At 37.6% G+C, this 25,256-nt stretch overlaps 1 protein-coding gene across 1 annotated transcript in view; it reads left to right on the top strand.

Moving 5' to 3' along the window:
* The window catches only part of LOC120772780 (protein gooseberry-neuro), an 80,545-nt gene that overhangs the window by 44,967 nt on the left and 10,322 nt on the right, over window positions 1–25,256 (top strand). The window contains exon 3 of the mRNA XM_040101558.1: window positions 2,192–2,303. Coding sequence (XP_039957492.1) covers window positions 2,192–2,303 — 112 coding nt within the window. The remainder of the gene's footprint in view (window positions 1–2,191; window positions 2,304–25,256) is intronic.

Here is a 25,256-nt window from a genome sequence, read left to right as displayed (position 1 = left end):
AATTGTGGAGCCAGACGAAAAAAAAAACTACTGCACTGAGCTAACATCCAACTACAGGTGGTCGGCAAAGCACCCTGAACCTATCATAGAACTCTTTAGGTGTTTTATTTCAATTTTCCCGAATTCACTTGGATGTACATATATAAGTATGACATCCGAACTGTTTAAGCCTTGATCTATCTCATCTTGTTCCAAACAGCTGATGTATCTGGCATGCCATAAGATTTTCATTTTATTTGCTTGAATCCTGGTAGGAAAGTGTTCAGTTGGAACTTTTTCAACCTTTGAAAGGTGGACTTTGCTGAGAACGAAAGGCTCTCTTGACCTCTTCCACTTTACGCTGGATGAGAAGGAACTTGCGACTGCACGCCTGCTGGTACTAACGCTTCCTTAGCTGGTCTGAGTCCCAACAGTTAAATAGTAGACCACAATAAGCCAAAAAATGGAACTGATGGAAAGTTCACGATAGTGTATTTCTCCACCAACCCACACCGCAAGCTTTGATCCATCCGAAAAAGCTCACCGCCACTCTCCTCAAGCGAGGGTATACATATATATGTAGGCATTAAAAAAAAAAGTTGAAGTTTGATTAGAAATTGCTCACTTTTGGAAAATACTTTTTCGACTATCCAATATATTTATAGTCCATCAAATTTTATTTTTAGCTCTTAATTAAGCACGAAAATTTAAAAAAAATGCGCAGGTTATATGTACATATGTATATGCTTTCAACTAGAATCAACAAGTCTATTATTTATTATGGAATAAACAAAGCTAATCAAAGGAAAGAAGAGAAAGAACATTCGGTAGAAGCCTAAATGGGGCTTCTCTAGAATGGTATTCGCATTGATTTATTTGTGTGAACAAAGTGAGCGCACATAAATTCATACGAAGTGCAAAATATGATTCTATGTATGTATGTATTTATGTATCTGTAACCATATATTTGCTTGAGTGTGCGTCACACATAAATTTAGTTTACTTTGAAATTTCGGTTAGTTTTTAAGGTATTTTTAGTATGCTTTGCATGACTGTAGTGCAAAATTGCTCACTTTTTGGCTCAATTAAGTGACAATTTGTTTAATTGAGGAAACTACTTATTTAACAAAACAAAACTGCCAAAGGAAAACTTAACTTAACTTAACTTAATTTAACCTAACTTAACTTAATTTAATTTAATTTAATTTAATTTAACTTAACTTAACTTAACTCAACTTATCTTAACTTAACTTAATTTAACTTTAACTTTAACTTTAACTTTAACTTTAACTTTAACTTTAACTTTAACTTTAACTTTAACTTTAACTTTAACTTTAACTTTAACTTTAACTTTAACTTTAACTTTAACTTTAACTTTAACTTTAACTTTAACTTTAACTTTAACTTTAACTTTAACTTTAACTTTAACTTTAACTTTAACTTCAACTTCAACTTCAACTTTAACTTTAACTTTAACTTTAACTTATCTTTAACTTTAACTTTAACTTCAACTTAAACTTAAACTTAAACTTAAACTTAAACTTAAATTAAAACTTAAACTTAACTTATACTTAAACTTAAACTCAAACTTAAACTCAAACTTAAACTTAAACTCAAACTTAAACTTAAACTTAAATTTAAAGTTAAACTTAAACTTAACTTAAACTTAAACTTAAATTTAAACTTAATATAAACTTAAACTTAACTTAAACTTAAACTTAAATTAAAACTTAAACTTAAACCTAAACTTAAACTTAGACTTAAACTTAAACTAGAATTTAAACTTAAACTCAAACTTAAACTTAAACTTTAACTCAAACTTAAACTTAAACTTAAATTTAAACTTAATATAAACTTAAACTTAACTTAAACTTAAACTTAAATTAAAACTTAAACTTAACTTATACTTAAACTTAAACTTAAACTCAAACTTAAACTTAAACTTAAATTTAAAGTTAAACTTAAACTTAACTTAAACTTAAACTTAATCTTTAACTTAAATTAAAGCTTAAACTTAACTTATACATAAACTTAAACTCAAACTTAAACTCAAACTCAAACTTAAACTTAAACTTAACTGAGTCCATCGAAGAAAATTCTTATAAATTATCCGAGTTGTCTACAGTTGTAAATACATATTTTCTATTATTCATACAAACTCTAAATTCCTGCCTTTTTGATACAAAAATATTTTCAAAATCTGTACTTTCAGGAGGGCTTCACCGATCCGCCATCCACATCGTCCATCAGTCGTCTATTGCGAGGTAATGATCGTACCAGTGAAGACGGACGCAAGGATTATAGTATACACGGCATTTTAGGTGGTAAGTGATGTGTGGTAGAAAGGAATTTGTAGCTCAATAGAAAGCAAATTGAAATGCACAACTGCAAAGTGGGCAGAACAAATCTAGACCGTAAAATTTCCAAAAAAAAAAAAATTAAAATTGTGACCAAAAAATAGAGACAAGCTAGCGGTGCAAGCAAGCGCCGCCTAACTAACCATCCGACTATCGCTTGATCTCTCCATCAATGCCGCGCTGGTCCAATTAAGAGAAATTGACGTACAAATTTCACTACGGCTTTAATGTGACACATTAAGCGACAAATTAGTTGCTACTAAGTAGTCGTGCCGACCTTTCGTCTGGCTTGCATGGTAGCCGCAAGCAACCAAGCATTTGTTAAAGTCATCGATTGGAAATGAAAGAGTTGCCGCCGCCGCAGCCGCCAGTAAGACTAACTAATGAACGGTTGACAGTTAGTCACCCCTGCCGTGCGGCAAGTCCACTAACGCGCTACTACTATGAAGTTAGTTAATGCGGCCCAAAGAAGCGACAGCAGCAAAACACTTGCCGCACTCGCTCGCTCTTTCTTCAGACGGCATTTCCGTCTACTCATCGTGTCTGTGTTGAACGATCGGCTTTCGATTTTCTTCTATGTATATAATTGTACAGGTTGAAAAGATTACCAAAAATTACAGATCATTTATTTGATAATTTGAAAATCATCATCAAATCATTTGTTGGACTCAAATCAACCAACTGATTTTATTTGGCGGCATTTTCACTTTGATCCGACTTAGTAAGCAAGCGAACGAGCGAGCGAGCGAGAGACGAAGCTATCCAACTAACCAAGTATACCACGAATACATTCGTGTGTGTGTTGTTTGCCTTACGTTCTAACGATCGTTTGATCGTTGCTGGCATTAGAGGGCGCAAGAGTTCACAACTCTTCATAATTGTCGATCAATGTTACTTACAAATACAAATAATGTACGAGTATTACAATAGATCGTCGCTGTGATAACGATCTTGATATTAAGCTTGTTGTACGACAGCGAGTAATAGCAATATGACGAAGATTACATCAAAGAAGGCCTAGACCTGTTGAAAGTTGAAAGTGTATAGTGGAGCAAAAGACCAAGAGGCAATGTGTTGACGATGACACCTGAAAATCAAAATCATTAAACGCGTTCGGCATCAAAAGATCGGCGATGTGTCGGCGTATTTTTTTTTTCGTTTCTAATTTTCATCTTCTTTTTGTTTATTTTGGGTAGACTTGTGTTTTTAATCACTGAAAGTAATAGCTAATAAGTAGAAATCTTTGCTAGACCAACAGGTTCTTGGGACAGAATACGATTTTCTTGTTTAAAGGGTGGCTGAAGATCGTTTTGGGTTAAGAGCTTGGAAGTGCTTAGAATTTATGATCAGAACTAGCGTTATACTAAGTTTTTCGAGAAACTTTGGGTTCTGGAGTCGTTTAGTGATTAATTAGGTATCTAGGTAGGAATGCTGCCATTTCGAGCTCAATAAGCCCTGCACATGCCGACGTCGTACCCCGAGAAAATCCTCTCATCGGATCAAGATTATAGTTAATTCGTTTCCTCTTTGCGTTTCTATTGTTTGTTGGTCTCAATGAAACTACTTAGGTACGCTAGGCTTTTTGTAGACAGCCAATCAAGTTTTGATGTCTGATGCATTCCCAGTATGCGGTGTCTGGCTTGTTTCCTTAGAAGCTAGGTAGCTCCATTTTTAGCGCATGGTTTCCAAAGGCTATAGGTCTTCGTTATGTTGCTTTTTGTTGTTTCCATCTACCCCGAACTACTTGTTCAAACTGAGTATAAAGCTCTCTTCACACCTTTCCCAGCGGACATGGAATCAAATCCACTTCGGATTCATCTAAAGAAGCACCTATTTGGGTCAACTCGTCTGCTTTTTTGTAATGAAAATTCTGTGAGAAAATCCTGTGACTGAGAAACCAAATAAAGGACAATTGGAGTTGACCTGCCAGTGAGCTTAAAGCCTTTCTACAATTCTTAACTAAGCTGAAACTAATAAGTGGCATCGACTAAGCTGTCCATGTATTTGGTAGCTTTCTGTATCCTTCCGTATCTGCACTTGTCAAAATTCAATAGAACTTCACAAGTAACCTCTATACCTAGTATTTTCGCTTGGAAGATGCTGGCTGAGTTTGATAGTCGGATAAAGAGAGAGAGAGAGATAGTTCGAGATCTTCAGAGTTCTCAACCGGCCCTACTTCGTAGTCTATTTCGGACCCATCGGTATAGAAAGGGGCTGTATCATCCTCTCCGACTAAACCTCTTCTCCATTCATATCTGGAGAACATCCTAACCCGGAAGTGGCTATTGAAATACAAGCTTTAGAGAATTTAGTCTGATTTACTTACGATTAGCCGGTACCGGATGACACTTTCTTATTCCAAGCACCTAATTACAGTATTCTTAGAGCAGAACTGTTACTCTTCGAGTAAAGTCATCTGTAAAGACAGCTGATGCAGGAGTATATTGAGCGCATCAAGACAAGACTTATCAGCCTTGGAAACTCTTGTAGTGCTTTCTGAACTAGATTTTTAGTACGTTCAATGAGTTTTTTATCAACGAAAATTTCGAACTTCGTCAACGTGTTATACAATATCAACATATTATTTTTGGGTGACAGTATCGGGAGTACCTTTGGGTCTACTTCGAAGTACTCTACGTAAATTCGGTATTAAAGAAAGGTTAGTACACTCCAAAGATACTATTCCCACGACATTCGGGTCAAAGTAACCGGATTGCACCCGGAATTTTAAACGGGAAAAGACGGTCAACTCTATACGGTTCCTTGAAGTTACTTCAGGATTGCTCTCTGCAGTTACAACAGCAACAGGTTATGATTTCTAGGAAGTCAAAATGGGTTACAACGGTTTTTAAGACTTTTCGGGAGTAGGCGATCGAATTTTATGAAGAGGGTGCTTTAATCAAACTTTAGTTATAGAAAATAAAATTTTACAAGATCTTTTGGGATCAGTTAGGATCGAAACAGATTGCTTAAATCATTTTTAACGTTTCCATAAAACAAAATATGTTTTTACAAATTAAAGCACCCTTTATTTGCATGCTGACCTCCATATGCAGCCTACACGTTTCAGCGAGTCTCGTGAGTCGAGGAGCTACAAACTGTTCGTCGAAATTCTACACCGGCTAATCACTAAATATGCAAAGTCATGCGATAAATGATCCAGTAAAGAGGAAATAAATATGTGTGAGGAAAACCTAAAGCAATGCCGAACATGCGAGCAAAGCAGATTACACAAAAGTAGGAAGAGCTGTCTGAGTCCGACTTAGGCGACGTTGGCTTGAGTAGAAAATTACGTTTGTAGTGAAAATGCGATCGTTTAAATAATTTGTTGAGAAATTATACAAATAAGCAAAGGCAATAAAATTAATTATTTTAGTAGTTTCAACTTCATCTCGGCAACTGGACATTTCTTCAGATAGAAAAACGGAATGTGGTAGCCGTTATGTGTGAGTCATTAAAGTAAAGGTATTGCTATGGCATGAGATTTTCCTCAATTGAGTAGAATCGGCTTAATCTTTGATCTCTAACAAATGCACCACAGCGGCAAGATATCAAAGATCAGGTGAGAATAGAGTCTCACTTACAACAAACACTTTGACAGTAACTGTTGCATTTTTTATTGTTTTTTGTTGACAAAGTCGAACCTAATGCACCGCAACACATATAAACAAATAAACAAGTGAATATGCCTCGCTTTGCTGTTGTTTTTGCCAAAAGAGAGTGTCACGAATAGGCAAAAATATGCAACAAAGGCTGATGAGCAAAGCCGCAAGGCTCGAATACACTGTTGTTGTGCGCATAAACAGTTAGTTATGCCGGTAGAATGCAGTAACACACACACCGCTGCAGCGAAAGTTGACTTCAGGGTCGGCATTGGCTCTGCCTGCCTGTTTATTGTGACACAGCCGGACAGGATAATAGGCAGCGGCTCATTGATGTCCTGTGACAATGAGAGAAAAAACGTCAATGAAGGCTCGGCGAAAATGAGCAAAAAACATCAGACAATTGATCTGTTTATGACTTTGCATCAATGAGTTGCGTATAAGCTGGCATTGTGTGGCGTATTTGTAAGCCTTGGCAGGACATTTGCGTAATTTTATTCATTAATTTTTATAAAAATATAAACAAAAACAAGGTTCGACATGACTGTCAAGTGTCCTGCTATAATATTATGATCGATGCGTATTTAGTGTCCAAAAACTGTGGAGTTAATAGTTTTGAGGCTTTGAAAATTCGTTAAACTCCGTGTGGCAATGAGCGCGGCGTCCTTTGAAGCGGTCGGAGATCTGATTGGTTTTGTGAGGAGTGTCATACATAAGAGCCTAGAATCCAAAAAGGAACGAAAGCATTAAAATATTATTAGCAGCCAAATATGGTGCTCTTTTCGTAGACTTAGTAAAGACGTGATAATCCATGAGCAAAAAAAAAAAACAAAAATGAAAACAAAATATGAGCTCGTGGTTCCAAGAGGCAACTGAGGAATAATGCCCTGGAAGAAGCCAAAACTGGTTCCTAATTAGATTTTGGAACTCTGTGGAGCAAATTAGAAACAAGAGAGAACGTTAGGTTCGGTTGTCCTGAAATGCATTACTAGAACTTCTTTCCGATCATACAGTTATGGCAGCTTTTTTTCGGACCTTGGATAATAGCCCATTTTGAATTATGTGAAGATATCTTGTCAAATAAAAAAGAAATCAATACCAGAAATCGATTCTGATCGGCCAGTTTGTATGACAGCTATATCGACGATTCCGACAAATGGACAGCTATGTACTTCTGGCGAAAAGGTACGATATCTTAAAAACTAAGAGACTAATTCGTATTTATACGGACAGACGGACGGAATGCTAAATCGACTCTTCATATGTATCTATATATTTTATAGGGTCTCCGACATTTCCTTCTTGGTGCTACAAACTTCGTGGTAAACTTAATTTTCACTGTTCAGGGAACTTGAAATTTCGAAATCGTTCTGCCTTTGAATTTAAACCCTCAATCCAGTGATGTATCTTTTGAAAGCTAGAAAAAAGTTCCGAAGGCTTCGATGAAAGGAGTAGCAATGAGTTTTGATATATATGTTATACAGGGTCAGAAGATCTACAGTAGATAAGTGTATTAACTAGAAGGACACATGCTATAAAAGATAATTGGAGGAAACAGCGAGTTCGACGATGGCGTTGAATCTGCAAAATTCACAACAAATATACTGAACCGGAAACGACCTGGAGACAATAAACCTCGATGGTAGTACCAGGATCTCTTTGGTTTAGAAAGTCAGTGGATTATGAAGCTAAACCTCCCACTAGTATGTATTCGATGGAGATATCTCCTGAGCTGTGGTGGAGTTATCTGTCGGGAGATTTCCATCAACTCTAGTATCAGGCTACCAAACCAGTGTAGCGTTTTTCAAGCGGAGTTGGCTGCAATCAAGGTAGAGGAATCAGCGGTACTGCTCCGAAGTAAAGTCTTTTTCCGAGAGGTGTGAATCTGATAGCCTGGTGGCTTTGGTCTCGCTGACTGTGCGCTCAAAACTGGTCAAGGGATGCCACTAGTTCTTAGCAACAGCTTCAAGCTTTTTCATTGCATTTTTATGGGAGCCCAGTCACAGCGGAATCGCCGGAAACGGCAAAGCCTTGGAGTTTTTTAGAGAGGGAACTCTTACTCGATTTCATCCGATTGGAAGCGAGTCGGTTATTCGATGTTCTGTTGCACTCTAACGTTGGAGCAATGGACCTCCAATGAGCTTGGTAGGCGCTGTTCAACAACCAAAACTTGTACGACTGCGATTTGCTTCTGGCGCAAACTTTGCCATAAGTTGTCCACCGTACTACTTCCACTTGGTAAGGCCAAACTCGCCGTTGTTCTGACTGGACATTGTTTAAAAGATGCACACCTTGTACGACTAAATATTTTGTAGGACGCTCTTTGCCCGGCTTCTGCCTGCCTGACTGAGAATGAAATATCTCGGTCGGTAGACACAACTTTGGAATGGAGCTTGGTCTGAGAAACTTGACTGATTTCCAGCCTTTTTTGCCAATATATTACTGTTACATCATGAATTGAGGGTTCAAATAAAGCATCGACTCAATTAAGTTAGAGATTTAATCTCCCAGTTAGCTTCAAATGTAATTAAATAACTCCAGCGCCTGTACGTTATCCAGGCGAACGAAATATCATCATTGCTAAATTTATATTTAAAGTATCTACTTATAAAAGAAACTTCTCCCCAATCTACAATCTGCATCTAAACGATAATATAATTAAAATTTTAACAAAATATTACTGCAAAAAAATAATAATAATAATTGAGAACAGTTTCTTAACTTCTTAACTTTAAAAGCACCACCCACATATTTAAATCTCCACCCCAATAAGTAAAGCTCTGCTACTTTTCAATTATTCCAACGCTCCTGCGGCCAAAACTACTTACGAGTCCACTTAACCACCCGCTTGGCGATCCCGTCCTACTCATGGCAACACGAAAATGGCGGCAAAATGCTTTTATTGTTTCAATATTTGCGTTGCCAAAAAAGTTTCGCTTGTAACTTGCTCGATGGCGGCTGCTTTTTAATAGCCACATATACATTGCCTTATCAACGAAACATGAAGAGCGCACAACAACAACAAAGTGGGAAATAATTACAAAATGACATTGCGAACAATAATGCGAACGCAGCAACAAGTGGTCGCCGCCACCGGCGAATTGACGACAATGGCAGTGGACAGCCCACCGCCGAAAGCCGACAGCCGCCAGCAAGCAGCAACTGGTAACCAGTGAGCGAGCAACAAGCAGCGGCAGGCAACGCTGTCATCTTGCCAAACATGTTATATATGTAGTATGGAGGCTTTAGTAGCTTTGGTGGGTTTGGTGTCGAGTGCTGGGCGTTGGGTGTGGGGGCAAACGTCAGTAGGCTGCTTGCTGTGTGTAACAGCGGGAAGCAGATGGCAGCTGGCAATGTGAAAAAGCATACAATGGACTCATGCGGGTTAAGTGAAGTGTAGTAAGGTGGCCAGCTTGAAAATTATGAGATGAAGACTTAACTTTTATTTGGCTGATTTAAAATATTGGTAAAAAAAAAATAATAACTTTTGGGTCATTTTGAAAAACAAAATTTTTTTAAAAAATATTTTTTGGAAATTATAGGAAAAAGTTTCTTTAATATTTGGTTTTATAGTAGCTATAAAAAAATAATTATTTTTGGGGTATTAAAAAATATTAAATTATAAAAAAAATTCTTTTTGTAAATTTTGTACCAAAATATACTTATATCAGTATTATTAAAAAAATATATAAAGTTAAAAAAAATTATTCATATCATTGATAAAAAAACATTGGAAAAAAACTTATTTTTCGAAAACAGAAAATATTTTGTTTGATTTTTGATTTCGCTAATTTTGAATAATATAAAAAATATAATTTATTCGATAAAAATTCAAATTAATTTAAAAAATATTAAAACTAATTTTTAAGGATATCTTTTTTTAGAAAAATTCTTTTCCAAAAAGTTTTTTTAGGAAATTTTGCAAATAAGATATTTAAAAAAATTTTTACCGATGATTTTTAAAAGAAAATATATTTTATGAAAAAACTGATATTAATTTTTTCCGTTCCTAAAAAGATTAATTTCAATAACAACCTAATAATTTTTTATTAATGTAAGCTTTATTTTATTATTAATTTAAAATATTAAAAAAAAAGTTTTCAGCAATAAAAAAAAGTAATAATAATTTTTAAAACTTTTTGAAAAAATGTGGAAAAAATATTTTTTTTTGTATATTTGGGAAAAATTGTTAGGGTAATTTTTCATTAATTTTGAAAAAAAAAAATATTAAAAAAATTTAAATTCATTTCTACATACATTTTTTTTTTAATTATTATAAAATTATTTAGAATTAGAATATAAATTGTTATTCATTTTAGATTTAAAAATTGCAAAAAAAGTATTTTTCGAAAATTAAAAAGGTTAAAATTTGCAAAAAAAACTTTTTCAAACAAATTATTAAAAATATGTAGATATGTTTTTTAATAATTTACCGCCAAAATATTTGTTTTTCAAATTTTAACTTTTTTTAGTTTTCGAAAACTAAGATTTTTTTAGCAATTTTTAATTTTTTTTTGTTAAAAAAAAATAATAAAAATAAATTTAAAAAAGTACAATTTTTTTATTTTTGTTTCAATTTAATAAATAATTTTCATTTAATTTTTTTTTTTATTAAAAAAAAATAAATTTCCTTCGATTTAAAAAAAAATTAATTTTGTTTAATTTTTATGCAAATTTTTCCTCACCTACCGCCTGGTCACCTTATTTTCGAGGTGCCATACGGTTAGTGTTAATAATTTTTTGGACAACGCGGACAACAGACAAAATGCGTTCAAGATCAAAGTGCGCCGCCACATGATTTCAAAGTCCAAATCACAATCACAATCAAAATCAAAAAATCAAATGAAATTATATGAGAAATAAAATGAAATGGAAATGAAAAAATAATAAATATCAGAAAAGGAACAAAAAAAAGAATATTTTAATGAAGTACAATGGTCAGGGAAAACTCAGCCAGCGACTGATGCTTTAAAAAACAACAACAACAATAGCAAAAACACAGCGCAGCTGAAAAGAGAGTCAAACGTGGCAGAAGGCAACAGGCAAGAGAATGTGGAGGAGGCGGTGGCTTGGTGGTTGTAGGAAACTATGTACATATATGCATTTATATGCATGTATATGTGTTTATATGTATGTGTGTATGTTTGTTTGCACGTGTATGAGTTAGTAAGGCAGTCAAATGGTAAAACAGCGAATGAGTTGAAACGTAATAAACGTTGATTATGATGCTGATGACGCTTATTATTCGCTTTGCCACCATAATAATGACACCAAAACTGCTGTGCGCTCGCCAGCAACCTAATAACCAGCGCACAACCTACAACAGCAACAACAAAAAGAACAACAAGTGCAGAGCAATTACCACAAAGCACAGCGCACAATTCAAATATGAAGTGGCCGACGGAGACTGCGGCCAAATGGAATGACAGACTGACAGGCGCACTGCTGCTTCACAACAACAACAATAACCACATGGTGATATGGAGGAGCGCAAGCGCTGTTGCAAAATCACTAATATCGGCAGTGTCGGTGGCTATGATTAGGGTCATAATCTGCAATTTGATTTGGAAAAATGTTGCATTTAATGCCGCAGAGCAGACGTGCACACATAAAGTATATATACAGGCGTACCTTATACTCATAGTTGTTCGCTTATAAAATGGAATTTGGAAATTAAATATATTTTGTTTGCCTTTAATAGTTTTATTTTCATATCTTTTACTTTTTTGTATTGTCTTTTGCCATCCGCTTTGTAGTCGCCCATGCATTATTATGTTGAGAATATATTTTATGAACATTTGGAACACTATTACTTCTGCGATAATGAGTAAGCGCCACCATTTGTGGCAGTCAAATTTCCAAAAACACGATTGAATATTCATGAAATGTTATATGGGTTGATTCTGACTAGTAGATACGAGGGTTACCCTATATTTCGAGATTAGCGAACAAAAACCAATATTAATCATCGAAAACCGCTTTATTGTTTTTCAACATATTCGCCAATAAAATCTTTTGAATGCGTCTGATGTAAAGACAACTGGCAAATAAGTAGTTGTGCACCACTCAGAAATTACTGTTCTGCCTGGTTCAAGTGGCATGGTTGCGATATGTACAGTTTTACCAAAAAGACAGGCAGCCATTTGCTTGGAAGTCTTCATGTGCAAACAACGCTTATTGGATTCGGCTCATCCTGAGATACCCATACAGTTGACTGCTGTTTACTTTCGGGCTCATACATTCAAAGTAGTCTCCACCAGATGTAATACACCTATGCCAACAATTTTTCAAGTTCTCGAAACACTTTTCATAAGCACTTTTTGGGATGGCTTTCAACTCTTTCAGAAAATTTTGTTGTTCATCTCTTCGATCAACTGAAAACGTGTTCCACAGGGAAGAAATTTCAGTTCGGTGAACAAGAAAAAATAACACGGAGCCCAGTGTAGTGAATACGGCGATTGATCGACGGTATTCAGTGGGTTTTTGGTCGCAAACGTACTCTTTTTGGAAAAAAATTCAGCTTTCTCAGGACGAGTCGAGCAAAAACGCGTTTCATACCCATGATATCCACCAAAGTCATACGGACGGACTCGAGAGAGATGTCGAGCTCTCTTCCCATCTCTCTAACACTTGCCTGATGATTTTCAAGCATTATGTTCTTCACTTTTTTAATATTTTCATCAGTTGAAACGATCGAAGGTCGTCCACAACGAGGCATATCTTCAAGGATCTCTCGGCCCTCTTTGAAGGACTTCTACAACTCGTAGGCTTGTGTTTTTGGCTAACAGTGGGCCTATTCTATGTTCGCGATGTAATGCCATTTTTTGACCGAAATGAATATTTTAAGTTACTGTAAACAACATAAATCGCGGCATACGCCAAAATGTTGTATCTAAGCATGACATCAAAAATGTCAAACTTTAAGATGAAGTTGTGAGTTGCCAGATTGCAGCACTAGGTTGCCAAATCCCAGACAAAGACAAACTACATATTTGTTTAGTAAGGAAGTCTAAATTTTTTCAGATTAATCTGAATAATAAGTGTATCATACCTTAGCTGGCGTGGTAATCCAGCGGATCACAGCAGCTATTTTCGTTTCCTGGAACGGCCTTGTGGCCTGCTTTCTGGCAGCCGCTATATCTCGTCCCACTACATATATCTATATACTGTCTCCATGCTTCTAAACACATTCTCTGACCTTTTGCGTTGTGAAATTATTGCTTTAATTGCCGCTTGGCTATATAAGTATGTATGTATATTGCTATTTTTTATGTTGTTTTCTGTGTTCTTTGCTATCTGAGCAGCTTTACTGACCGCAAAAACTTTTGAATGGAAGATACTGCAGTATTTCGACAGCTTGTAGGGTCGCCTGAGATCCAGCTCCACGCTATAGATCCCGGCGCTCATCAGCCATTTTTGATCCATCCGTGAAAATGTTGAAAGTTCCGCTGGTGGGTCGTATGCCCCTGCGCCATCCACTCGCTTTCAGCGTAACTTGATATCTTCTCTGCCAGATAAAGCATGAGCAAAGTATGCGGTCTATTAAGCCCACCGACTCCCTGCCAATCGAGGTATGTCCGAAGGTTCTTGTGGAATACTCACCTATCCTCGCCAATTTTTCAGCTGATTTCACGACAAAGCCTTCCAATGCAGTGTCAAATGGTGGCCGGTTGAGTAACCTTTCATGTACATTTGTTGGAAGGTTTTTACTATTCCCGTGTTGCGGAAGCAGCGATCCACTTTATTCGCTCCAATGGTTTCTTGATTGACATTTTACAGCCAGCGAACCAAAACGACAAAGCAAAAGAGTATAAAATTACTGCAGACGGGTCTAAGGTCCTTTTCATCGAGCCAAGGACTGTCAAATCGACATCATTCCTCGAAATTACTTCAGGAATGTTTCTTGCCGCTATAAAAAAATTAGTTTGCAGCGACTTATTTTAAGTTTATTTGTTTATTATTTATGTTCAAGGTGGGCTCTAATCTCTCACACAGTACGCTCGATGGAACCTTATATGCGATGTAGAGAAGGCTTATCTGGTAGTTGGGGCAGATTGTGGGGTCTCCCGTTTTGTGGATTTGGCAGAGGAAACTTAAATTCAAATCGTTGGGCATGATTTCGCTTAACCAAATTCTTTAAAGAAGCTGATGCATGCGCCTTATCAGTTTTTCGCGGCGAATTTGAATAGCCGGCAATCCATCGGCCACCGCCGTTTATTTGTTCTTCAGGCGAATAATTGCTATTCAAACTTCTTCATTGTCGGGCAGTGGAACGTTTGCTCCATCTTCATCGATGGGCGAATTGGGTTCACCATCTCCTGATGTTATTCTTTCACTGCCATTCAGCAGGCTTGAGAAGTGTTCACTCCATAATTTCAGTATGCTCTGGGCTTCAGTCACTAGATCACCTCAGGAGGTTCTAGAGGAGTATGCTTAGGTCTTGAAACCTTCTGTTAGTCGCCGCTTCCTTTCATAGAACATCACGAAAACTGCCGTATATTTATTATCTTTCTTTCAGAGATTACAAAAGACGTAGGATATAAATTTCGGTTGAAATTTTTGCTAGCACATCTTAATAGATCATGAATAAATATTCTTGAAAAATTCAAATTTTTTTTTCCTTTTAATAATTTCACATAATTTCATATTTTCAACGAGAGCTTGCCACGCCAAGCTGTCTGGCCGTCTGGCTAGCCACCAGCGCTTTGTTGCTCTCTCACACGCGCAATATACAACACAAAGCCCAGCTTAAATGCGCTGTAAATAAAAAAAGCAAATTTAGAAAACTTTAAGAAATTAAAAACAACAAAAAAGTAAAACTCAAAAAACAAAAACAAAAAAAGAAACGAATTACTTGACATCAACGCCGCGCTCAATATGTAAGAACGAAAAGCCGAGAAATTGACTGACAGCTTAACATGCCTCAACTTTTTTGTTTTTGTTCCTGTTGTTGCTGTTGTTGCTATTACCCATATTTCTTAATGCATTGTCAGTAGCCAGCAAGATCAATTACCTCTTTCAATTTCAATTTCAGTAGAGTTTGCAGGCAAACACATACGATTATGTGGGTATGTATGTATAGAATGTATGCTTGTGTGTCTAACTATCAGCGTGTCCATATATATGTTTGTTGGCGTACATTTTTAATTTTCTAATAAAGCGCGTCAAACAAAAAAATAATCAAAGCAATGTGGGGGCAACTCCAATTGTCATCAATCAACGTAATCTCACCGTCAGCAGCACAGCCGCATACAGTCGCCGCCAGAAGTATGCATACGGCAATGTTGTTGGCTATCGATTTGTGGTTGGGAATGTATGTTTGTGTGCTACACAAAGGAGTGTAATTTAAACTGGTTCGCTTAAGATTTTTGTGGCTTGTTTTTGGTTTTTTGGCATTTATTTCACTTTTTTATTTTATTTATTTTTTGTCTTGCTGTGATTTACTCAGAGCACTTCACCACACGTTTTCAGTTTTTAGTAAAACACGGAATTCAATTATAATTTTTATTGGTATTTATGTGAGCAATCAAAATTTGGTTGTCAAATATAATTTTTGATGAATTTTAAGAGCGGGTAAATGTTGTTTGTCGTTTGAGGAACTACATTATGTGGGTAGTTGTTGTTTTGAGTGGGATATTAGGTTATATATTGATAAAATACGGTTCTGTTTTACAGACATATTCTTAACCCAATTTATTACACTTTCACTGGTTTCTAAAAGCTTTTCGTATGTTTACACGTATTAGGGGTTAAGTGAAATACCCCTAATAAACAGACATGTAGAACATATGGATTCTAAAAATTTAAATAATTGAAGCTTCATATCATCTAACCACACACTTTTTGAAAAAATTTTAAAAGCATTTCCAAACTTTCAGTCCCTCTAAAGACCAAGCGATGAGCAAATATGAAGGAAACTCCCAGCAAATGCAAATCAGAGGTTCTAACCATCTTCACTTGATGGTACCTTCTCAATTTAGTTCTGCAGCTGGAATTATTTACTCCAGCAGAAGTCGCACGATAGGAAGTCGCCTTGTCTACAACCTCGTTTGGTATCGAACGACTCGAAAAGCTGCTTCTCGAACCTGACAGAGTTTTCAGCACTGCTCAACGTCAGTTTACAGCCGTATTAGTTTTGCGGGGAAACCAAATTCAGACATCGCGACATAAAGACAGCTCCTTCGTGTTTTCGAAATCAGTTTTGAAATCGACATAGAGGTGTTGTGTGTCGATCCACTTTTCAAGGGTCTTTTCCAAGATTTGACGCAAGGAGATTATCTGGTCAGTTGTTGATTTTACAGGCCTAAAACCACACTGATAAGGTCCAATCAGTTTGTTAACGGTGGGCTTTAATCTTGCACAGTACGCTCGATCGAAACTTATACGCGTTGTTGAGGAGGCTTATTCCATGGTAGTTGGCGATTGTGGGGTCTCCTTTTTTGTGGATTGGGTAAAGCACACTTAAATATCAATCGACGGGCATGCTTTCGACCGACCATATTCTACAAAGAAGCGGAGCATGTTCCTTATCAGTTATTAGCCTATGTTAGGTTAGATTAATTTGGTAGGCTTGTGAGCCACGCATAGACCAGTTATGGTTCTTAGCGATGCCAATATAGCCAGTGTTAAATAGGCACGGAATTTCATGTATTTTTTGCAACAATGAAGAAACTAAACCTAACTTTTTCAAATGATCTTTACTTTTCCTTGTTTTGTAGGGTATTTGGAAAGCTAAACAGCGTAATTAAGTCTTATATCCGATGCTTCACGCACTCATTATTAAACTCACTTTTTGGTTTTTGTTTTATGTTTTATCAAGCTTCGGCTCCGAATATTTTACTATACAGATATATTATACAGTTATAATGCCTCAGCCTCATATAAAAAAAGCCCTTACTTCAAAAGCACTCGAGGAATAGAAATGCTGATAACACTTAGACCGACCATTGAACTGTCAACTGTGTGTGGACAAACAGTTGGAAAGACTTCCATAAAAGAAAAGTAAAAAAAAATATAGACATCCCCTGATCAAATTTGACCCGGACTAACAAATTTTCAGGAAATTTATTTTTTCGCGACCACTACTCGACATTGTTTTTGAAAAAGGGGTTTCATAAAAGTAAAGCACAAATATATAGACATCACCTGATCAAAAATGACCCGGACTGACAAAAAAAAATCAATATTATTTTGATAAGACTTTAAACCCTAAATGATTCCTATCCAAAATATTAACCAAAATATTTTGAGTCGATCCTTAGGAGATGTTGAGCTATTCTGATATATCTTTGCTGCCAACATGCCGAGCTCAAAGCACGGTTTCTTTAACTTTTTCGCCGTTATCTGATAAATGATTATGTGGAAGGACGTCTCACATGTGGCAAGTTTTCTATGGCCTCATGATCTCACGGAATGCTTTGAGATATGAGATATCTGATCACTTATTTAACATTATAATAGTTAGTACCTTCTCTCAATCCTGTCAGTGAATTATGAAAAAAATAACCATAAGAAAAAATCGGAAAGTGAAAAACGGAGGATTTTTGTAATTAATATTCAGAGCTCATATTTCAAGAGAGTTTGTTTATCAATCAATTTTTCGGAGTACAAAAAAAGTTATCAGTTTCTTTTTCATAACCTGTAAAATACCAAAAATTTGTATTTGTGTAGAGAAAGTAAGACATAAAACCAGATAAGTCTCGCGCTTAGCTGTCAGACTCTGACCATTTAGCTAAATTCGTGGCATTTTTTGTTGAAAGTGAACTACAAAATGTGGGTCTAAATTTAGCTTTAACTTTTCGATTACCAGAAATATTTCGGATAACTTAACTAATAGAATACCAGTTAGTACTGCATTCGTCCCTTATAAAATACAAAAATATTTTTGTTTAATTTCAATAAAAATGACAAATCACGGGCAATTAATTAAAACTAAACGAGTCTAAATAGGGAAGTGATGAATGGAGGTATATTAAGACGCTTATATAGCCGAAAGTAAAAGGTGCGATTAGTGGCACGATGAAGCTTCAGGCGCATTAGTTGTAATTGTAATAGTGGTTTTAATTGTAGTTGTACTTCTGGTTGTAATTTTTGTTGTAATTAAAGTCGTAGTTGTAATAGCGTTATTAAAAACAATAACAGTATAGCCAATCAATGCCTAAAGTTATTTAAATACGCTAATGATCGCCACTGCCATTGCTACCCACAACGCCAACCCTTGCCTTCCAACATTGTGAATGTCTTAAGCCCGCCGTCTGCCAGTATAACTCACTAAAATAACGCTTAAATAGTGAGGTTAAATAGTCATTTGATAAATCATGCATTTAAAATGGCATATCAAAACTTTTACTGCCCATTTTCAACACCTATCAAGCCGCCAGCCGACCAACCAACCAAGCGACCGGTCAACCGTTGAACCAGCGGCACTTAACCAGCCAACGGTGGCCGACGTAGCCCAAGCGTATGGCGATTAATCTCAGCAAACGCTCAAACAATACGCAACAATAACTCTTAATTAAAAGAGCGACGTGTGAGTGTGGCTAACCAGCGCGGCCGACAGCTAATATCCCGTCAAAGCCGAGCTCCAAGCGCACAAATGAGCAATACAACAAACGCGCTGAACCAAACAGCCAACTGATACAACATTTTAGGTAGCTAAACGGTTATGTGAGTGAATATGAATGTGTAGCGATAACAAAGCAGAAATTCAATTAGTTTTTTAAATGTTAGACAATATATTAATTTGTTATTACCGCAAACATTATTAATGTGCGGCGCGCTGGAATGATATCTACGCTTATGAGTCGTGGCATTCCGCAGCTATTTTTGTGTCAGCTGTTGTTATTGTTATGCACAAGTGTCTAGCTCAGCTGTGTGGTTGCGTAACACTGTTGGCTATCAACCGCAGGGTCATGCGGTTTTGATTGACTCTCCTAATGACGGTGGCAGTAACAGATTACACTGCCAATAATATGCGGCTACTGTGGAGAGTTACCCAGTGTAATATAGGGTGGTTCGTGCATGAAGTTTTTGTGCGAGCATATATACTATATCGGCTACAAAAATTGGGGAACTTGCAACTGATCACTTGTAAGGCAGATTTCATTTTAGGGAGAAAAAGTCTTGAGAGTCTCTTGCCACACTCAAGTCGGAATGAGATCGAGTTCGATCTCCATTGAACTCTTGTGTTCTAGCACTGGACCAACTCTATGTATAACTGGTACATCCTTTTGAGGTAGAATAAAACGCAGGATTGTCGCAATCGTAGGGGTTCTTACTGGATACTGTCCAATAGGCATTCACGCAGTAAGGCTAAAAATCTTGTCGGACGCTAGTTGCCATGGTTTTAGAACTTTGGATAAGGGTGAAGTGAAAACATCCATTTACTTTCTCATATATTCTTCAGGCTTTGCAAACTGAGGCGAAAACATCTCGATAGTCTTAGCTTCGGTGAAGCAGTAGACATAGACGAAACTGACATCAGCCGTCTCAACAAATTTGTGATAAGCCTAAAGAGCTTTACCGATTTCTAGGTATCTTATATTCCAGTATATAGGATGTACCACAACGGACCGTGGTTCTAAGCTCTTTCAATGAGATCCCTGTTAGTATTGACCTATTAAGCTTCTTCCTCTTCTTTACTGGCGTAGAGACTGTTTACGTGGTTATAGCCGAGTTAACAACAGCGCTCCAGTCGTTTCTTCTTTTTGTTATTTGGCGCCAACTCGAGATACCAAGTGCAGTTAGGTTCTTATTAACCTGATCTCTCCAACAGAGTGGAGGTCTTTCTCTTCCTCTGCTTCCACCGATGAGTACTGAATCGAAAACCCTCATTTGTGTAGTGTTCTCTTCCATCTGACAATATGACCTAGCCAGCGCATTCGCTATCTCTTGCTCTTTGCTGAACTAAGTTGATGTCGTCGTATATATCAGCTAGATCATCGTTTCAGTAACTGCGGAACTCACTGTTGCCAATACGCAAAGACCCAAAAATCTTCCTCTTTCCATCTTTCCCTCGGACACTCCTTAGGCCGAGTCTTCAGATGATGTCCATGCCTCCGCATCACATAAGAGGACGGGAACAGGAAATTGTAGAGTTTTTCTTTGTTCGTCGAGAGAGGACTTTACTTTTCAATTGCCTACTCAGTCCAAAGTAGCACCTGTTGGAAAGAGGTGTACACTCTTGCCGACCCCTTAACCTAACCTAACCTAAAAAGTGATACTCGCTAAGGGCTTTTGGCACAAAAATTGAAAGAATGGAATCGGAAGCTTTTGGGTTTTCGCAAATGCTATGGCAGGGATTTTATGTTCGACAAGTTCGTTGACCATATAAAACGGAGATTCAGATTCCATGATTTCATTCGGCTACCTCAGAGTAAATATGATCTTTTGTAGGATTCCGCGAGCTATCGATGAGAAATTGAGGTTCTTAAGGCAAATTCTGGAGAGCTAACAATGAAATAGTGCCGGAAAGTGACAGCATATTCTCAGAAGACTAGTACAACAATATTGGCTATTAATTTAGCGAATAATCCTTGAGAGTTTCAGGCCACTCTGGCAAATATTAAGAGTGCTATCAGCAAAATGAGGACAGAAAAAGACATAAACCACTTGAAAGACTGTTCTAAAAGTTTATCTGAAGCTAGTAGAGGCGGCAAAATAAATGAAATAAATCTCTCCAACTTGTGCTCGGGAATGGTATTGGAAGTATTGTGATGTAGAACCCACTACACGGACCACCCTTTATGTCCTCACGCATTTCTAAGCAATGCTATTCAGCTCTTTTATTTTATAAGCTTTTTTATTTTATTCTCCAATATTTTTATTTCCTCTACACTTACGCCACGCTGTGCTATCGCTTGCCATATGCGCGCGCTGTTGTTGTGTCCCCACGGCGGCTTCTTTTCACACTTCTGCGTGGCACCGCACGCCGCCATGTGAGTTTTTGATAAATTGTTTTCCGAAATATCGGCCATTTGGCGGATTTTTCATAACAAGTAAAGGAAAAAAATAAAACAAAATAAAAAAAAATTAAACAAAAAAATTTTGAAAATGTACAGCAAAAATTTAGCAAATTTTGTTCGACCGTTTTGTAAGCTTGTGACCCGTGGCGCGCCAAAGTTCATCGTGAGCCGGAAAATTACACTTCACACCGCACAAAGCGCACTTTATAACTGTCCAATTAACCGCAAATTTACGAAATCGCCGAAAAACCGTAAAATAGCTGAGAGTGAGAGCGTGTGCGAGAGAGTTGGCCACCATAGAAATACAACGCTGCGTAACTAAAACACTCGCTTCGTTGCCCCATGCGCACAAATTGGCTATTTTCGTAACTAACGGCTTGTATAATTGGCGCTTTTTCCGAAATATAAAATGGAGGCAGTTGAAATCATCGGCTCAAGCCGAGCGTGTGAACTTTGATTTGCTACGAATTGATGTGCCAATTACCGCCTATTTCGACGTATTTCGACGTATAGTTAATTATTTCATTGTAAATAGCTAATTATCGCCTAAAATCGTTTAACCGGTTGTTGTTGTTGTAAATGGCAAAAGCTGTCTTATTGCTTAGGTTTGGCTAATTGTGCTGGTCGAACGGAAATATCGTGTGGCGTTAACTGTTTTGGAAAATATAGAATCATATATTTCTGTGTTATGTAAGCCGGTGCTCTTAAGTGGCGGAAAATCATACTTCCTATGAGCTGTGGTTTAAACGCTCTCGGATGTGGCAATTACTTGTGGATGATTACTTAATTACTCTATTTACTTGTACCGAAGCATTACACGTTTATTAAGTTCGCTGGCAAATGCGAACAAGTGTTTGCTTTGGAAGTTCTTCAAACGTTGTGCGGTTACATTTTTATGGTTTAGAACTTTCTTCTTTCTTTTTAATTGCATTTTCGACTTCCGTCATTTTTATGGAATCATTATCTGACGGAAGTAAATTTTGAAACCGTTTTACATTTATGCTGTATTTTTAAGAAAAAAATTAAACAAATTTTACAAATATACCGTTAGATTATATGCAAGTCCTTCTGGACTTCTAAAATTTAAAGCTCGCTAACTTGCAAGAGCTTTCTCGACCTTTTCAAGAAAGATGAAGTTAGCTAAGTTATGTTTTCAGCACACCAGTTAAGAACGTGGGTTCAAGCTGTCCGATATCATCTTCCAATTGGTGAAACGGACGCTTTAACGTCGCCAGAACTTTTCGAGTCTGTACTATTCACAGCTGCTTTTGACAGCTCGAGCTTTTTGGTGCTATGTCTGAATTAGGTATCCCCGCAAAACTAATATGGCTGTGTAATATGACGTTGAGCAATACCAAAAGCTCCGTCAGGATCGGGAGGGACCTCTCCGAGCCGTTCGGTACCAAACGAAGTTTCAAACAAGGCGATTCCCTTTCTTGCGACTTCTTGAGTCCAACGCTCATAGAACAATATTTAAGGACGGTATCCCTATCTTTCCAAAAGTCTCACTTGCGCCCATTTACATGGTTTGTTTAGTAGACATTGCTTAACTAGACAGTCAAGCTGAAGTACAGTCTTCAATAAGTGATAAGACATCCGTAGCATTGTAGAAAAATATCTTTAGATTTTATATCATCAACTTTAACCAAACTCTGGCGGTTTTTTGTCTCTCCACATATCCGCAAGGAAGTTGTGGCTGGGTAGAAAAAGATGGATGTGATCAGCAGTGATCATCTTTACTGATGGTTAAAGCTTGAAGGGAAGATTGTTGGATATGTTGTCAGAAACTCTTTCTTAACTCCAGTTACAGACTGCCTGACTATTGCAGTGTTTTTCGAGCCGAGATTGTAGCCATTAGATAGTGGTCAACTCACCGCTCCAGAGTGCAGCGTCCTTCAGAGAAGTACTATCTACTCTAATGGCATGACAGCGATACTAGCCTTCAACTCTCTTATCGGACTTGTTAAGGCATGCCTTACCTTGTTATTAATAGTAGCGAGTCACTTTGTGACAAGATAGTATGAGTGTAGTATGAGGCCACAGCGGAATCGTAGGCAACTGCAAAGCTGATACTACTGTATAGCTTGCCTTCACGGCTACTTGGCTAACGCTGGGCTATCGTTTAATGCGCTGTCGCAGGACCTTTTTTGCTCCCCAAGATCGATTGTAAGAAATTCAGTGATCTCTTTGCTCTCATCAAGGCTAGCGGGTACCTAGTTGTGGAGTTTTAACAGGTCCTAGTCTTATAGACGTCCATGCTGAGAGGTTAGGAATCTTACCGGACGCCAGCTGCAGAAGCTACATAGAAGAAGACGAGGTGAAAATACTTCCTTCTTGATCAATTCTAAGGCTCTTCGGAGCTCCCACTTTCAGGGCTTATTTATCACAAGATGGAGTTATATTTTTATAGCTTTAGAAAGGACTGCGTATTGTAGTCTCTGGACGGCTCTGGATTAGCCATCAAACTTAAGAGTACTTCAACTTCAAATTATGGACTCAGAGCTTCCATTACAGAAAAAGTCGCTTGTCTCACACGGATTTTAGCTGATAGTGAGCCATCTTGTACGCTGCCGATTACTGGTGGCTCTCAGATCTCAAATCATAAATCTCTCCTCTTTAGTTAAGTTCCGAAGCTCTGTTTGAATTGGCTACCGCGTCTATCAACTGCTCCAGATCTCAGTTGACTTTCGAAAATCTCAAATCTCTCTCTATCAGTTAAGTCTCGAGACTCTACTCGAATTGGCTACCACGTCTATCAGAATCCGAACGTGTCAGATGCCACGTTTACCCTTACTGTGAAGATATTACCGGGTTTCAAAGATAATTCGGGTTTCAGTCTGATTGCATTGTGAGTTTGAAAGCGGATTGTGTTGATTTATAATAATTTCAATTCCTTTAAGCCCACTGCCTTATAAATCATTGGACTCTTTTCCAAATCCGTCAACTTCGCAATCATAATTTGAAAGTGAAAGAGTGCAATTAGTATTACATAAGGTTTGTTTAGAGACAGTTTTCAGATAGTTTCGGAATAACGTTCGATGGCATCCTCAGCGTCTTTCCTTAGAACTTATTTCTACAGAATCTGCTATCATATCTACAAATTGACTGTTTCAATTTAGGGGTTTTAAGATTTTCTGGTCGAAAAATTTCTAACCCAAAAAACTAACTGCCGCTTAAAAATAATATCATTACCACGCCCTCCGTCATACAATAGACAAAGTGTCTAAATCCTGATAAATATTACAGTAATTTGTAAAACATCTGGCAAGTCCCACAACACGGAGGTCCATTTGAAAGAGGTGTAGGCGCTTTAACCGCACAATCAAAAGACCAAAGCAATTTCGCCGCAGACAAGAAGTCAAAAATCACTTGAGCCAATTAATAATTACAAGGTAAAGCGAAAAAAACGAAGTCGGTTATAAAAATCCACAGAAGACCACAAAAAAAAATAAACAAAAAATGGTTGGACAGGGGAAGACGCTGCAGATATTTACAAAACACGCAGCGGAGCAGACAGAATGGCAGCTATTGTTACATAAAAAGTCGGACAACTTGCTTGCATTGTTTGGGCGAAGATCAAACGCGGACAGACTATGCGCCGACAACGCACCAAATGCCGAACTTTGGCTTCTATTTTGACTCCGATTCTTTTATTAACGCACTGCCTGTGTGCGAAACTGAAATGAGGCGAGAATGTTTTTGTTTATTATCCTTGAGGTGAGCGGCGCGCATGCAAACAGGTTCACAGGCTCAAACATTCAGCAACAAACGACCTATACACCATTGTCCTTAAAGGCTGCGCTGGTTGGGCACAGGTGAGCGGCAATGCCAAAAAAAGCAAATTGCACAGTGTTCTCACTTCAAAGACCGGCTGACGCCCGTAACTCATTGCTTTGGGTTTTTGTTTTTGCGCACACACCGTCGCATTGCCTGTCTCTGGTAGAGCCACTGATCCTTTTGTCCGCTCATTAAGCGTGTGTAAATTATTTCACACCTCCTCCTAATGATTCACACAAATGCCCAATGTCGTGGCGATTCATTAATCTTCATGTACGTATGTATACGCTCTCATGCGCGCGCTCTCTCTCTCTCGCTCTCACACATACCCAGTCACTTCTGCTTGCTCATGCGCCGCCATCCTGTCACAAGACAAATGACCGCTCGCTGACCAACATGATTGCGCAAATTCGCTCACGTAGCGGCAGTGGCATGACTCTCACACGTCATATGCGCTCTCTCCGCAGGAATTGCACTTGCTTCACCGCACTCGTTCACCGCCTGTGTGTGCGGTCCGATCTGGTCTTGGCTACACAATTAGCCTTTTGTGCCTTCGTCTTCGTCTTCCTTTATTTTCT

The sequence above is a fragment of the Bactrocera tryoni genome, chromosome 3, assembly GCF_016617805.1.
Source record: "Bactrocera tryoni isolate S06 chromosome 3, CSIRO_BtryS06_freeze2, whole genome shotgun sequence".
Classification (NCBI taxonomy): domain Eukaryota; kingdom Metazoa; phylum Arthropoda; class Insecta; order Diptera; family Tephritidae; genus Bactrocera; species Bactrocera tryoni.
Note: the sequence above shows the minus strand (reverse complement) of the source record. Positions and strands in the feature narration are given on the sequence as shown.